General features: G+C 49.9%; 1 protein-coding gene across 1 annotated transcript; it reads left to right on the plus strand.

Moving 5' to 3' along the window:
- Positions 1 to 492: 492 nt before the first annotated feature.
- MFSD6L (major facilitator superfamily domain containing 6-like) lies at positions 493 to 1,641 on the plus strand. The gene has a single exon (XM_008948447.1). The coding sequence runs from the start codon at positions 493 to 495 to the stop codon at positions 1,639 to 1,641; it is 1,149 nt and encodes a 382-aa protein (XP_008946695.1).
- The last annotated feature ends 690 nt before the right edge of the window (positions 1,642 to 2,331 follow it).

Consider the following 2,331-nt stretch of genomic DNA (forward strand, 5'->3'; position numbering starts at 1 on the left):
TTCAGGTACTGCAACGCCAGCCAGCAGCTGGGTGACCGAGGGGCCCCTGCCGCGCTGCCCGGCCCGAGCACGAGCAGCTATAGTGTTTTAAACTCGAGTGCCATTACGAATGCAAGCGCTGGGGCCAAAGAAGCCGTGAAAACGACCACTGGTGTTCACGTAGTGAGTAGACAACCCTTGCTCACCAGTGCAGCCTTCCAGGGATTATTTGGCCTGACAAATACACCTGAGAAAAAAAGGCTTGGGGAAAGTGAGACAAACGGTTATTTGGATGATCCCTCTGACCAGACAACTTCTGAGAAAGCAGTTAACTGGGAGACACAGGAACCAGAAATGCGGGCTTTCTACAGACCTCCCTTAGGTGGACTGGAGCAGAGCAGTCTGGGTTCTGCTGCAACAGATCTTGCTGATAACGCTGAGGAAAGCCTTTATGCTACTGAAAGCAATGAACTCTCTTTGTTTACAACTATTCCTACTGTTGGAGATGCTTACATGCCTGGAAGCCTTTCAGACCACCAGAAAGATGCTCAAGAGATCAACTTCGAGGCACTGCAGAACATCTTTCAGGACAGAGAGAACCAGGTTTTTGTTATGGTACTGGGTGCTGTCGTGGTTTGGGAGCTCTTGGCTACTTCTCTTGAATGGACAGTGGACGAGAGTCTCTATGAGTATCTCGACTTCGTTGATGCGACCGACAGATACGGCAGGCTGTGGATTTGGAGTTACCTGGGTGCGTCTGTAGGCGCCTGCAGCATCGCCGTGCTCGTGGATCACCTGCACTGCCTCCTGAGCAGCACGACCACCCGCCTGGCTGCCCATTTCTACGGCTACGCCATCCTGACGGCGCTCTGCTCGCTGGTCAGCGTCGTTCTGCCCATCCAGGCTGCGAGGAAGCCCAGCCGTGTTAACAAAGCGGCCAAAGCCCTGGCGCTGCTGCGGAGCGACGGCCGCGCGGTGCTGCACGCCGCCACCCTCTGCCTCACCGGCGCCGCTGCCTCTGCCACCCACAACTTCCTCTTCTGGCAGATGCAGGACCACGGCAGCAGCGAGCTGTACATGGGGCTCTCCGTGGCCGTCGGGCTCCTTGCGGAAATTTTGTTGTATTTCTTCAAGGAGAAGTTGTTGAGGACTTTCTCGAGCAGCAAGATTGTTGCCAGCAGTCTGAGCCTCCTGGCGGCGCAGCTTCTGTGCTACTCCTTCGTGTGGACTGCATGGTCGGTTCTCCTTATCCAAATTTTATCTGCCTTCAGCAATGGTGCTTTGTGGTGGGTGATTGAGGTGACAGTGGATGACGTAGCCACTCCGGGCACGGAGAGGTCTCTCCACGCTCTTCTTCGGGGCCTCTTCCATGGTGGAGGGATGAGCTTGGGCAGTTTTGCAGGAGGATTTGTCGTGAGATGCTTTGGCCTGGCAGTTCTGTTCAGGGCGTGCAGCGTGTGCATGGTGCTGTGGCTCTTCTTGTTCTTAATTATCCAATGGAAATTGCCACGGCAGAAAAAAATTAATTACTCTCGTCTCCTGGCTGCCGATTCCAGTGACATGAGTGACACTGATGAGGAGAATGAGAGGGACTGGCTGGTGAAAGCTATGAAGGATGAAAGTTTTAATAGGAATTGGTCACAACAGCGTGGGATTAACTGATTTGTGCTGGATTGTAAGGGGTGGAATGGTAACGTGGTATGATGATGATGCCCAGAAAATGCCATTATTTCTGAAGTGCTGAATATATACAAGATATGTCTGAGAGGATACATTTTTATTTAGGAAAAAAATATAAATAATTTTATTTTCTTAATTTATAACATTCTTGTAGTAATTTTTCCTTTTTAACTTAATGATTTTGCTTCTGAAATCATAACAAGGTATTACAGGTATACATGTGCTGAAATGAATGTAGCTAAATTTTTAGGCAAAAAGCAAACGAATTAAATTCCTGCTCCCCCGAGCTGATGCTGTGGAAACTGTGAATGAAAGCTACTGTGAGTAAAAGCTGTGAGCTGTACTTTGACACAACCGAGTAAGAAATACTGTAAAGCTAACAGCTCGATGAACTTTCTCCAGGTGCTGTGTCTGTGAACTCCTTTTGCTGAATAAGGGGTGTGAATAAAAAAAAAAAGCAAACCCTGGCTCATTTGCTCTGCTTTGATTTGTTAGATCAGGTTTTGTGATAAGACTGCCTGTCTGCTCCTCTTTGGGGATTTGTGTGCTTCAGCACTGGCACCTGTAGGAGTAACCTGCTGTGGCTGCTGGCTGTCCTGGTTGACTTCCTTGTGTTTATTTGCCTAAGGTGTCACCCGCGGTGGGGTGGCTGAGAGGCAGCCTGCCCTCCTG

The sequence above is a fragment of the Merops nubicus genome, unplaced genomic scaffold (genome assembly GCF_000691845.1).
Source record: "Merops nubicus isolate BGI_N331 unplaced genomic scaffold, ASM69184v1 scaffold53919, whole genome shotgun sequence".
Taxonomy (NCBI): domain Eukaryota; kingdom Metazoa; phylum Chordata; class Aves; order Coraciiformes; family Meropidae; genus Merops; species Merops nubicus.

What these genes read in the sequence shown, in the direction of transcription:
- MFSD6L (XM_008948447.1), top strand. Translation starts at nt 493, where the DNA reads ATGCCTGGAAGCCTTTCAGACCACCAGAAAGATGCTCAAGAGATCAAC.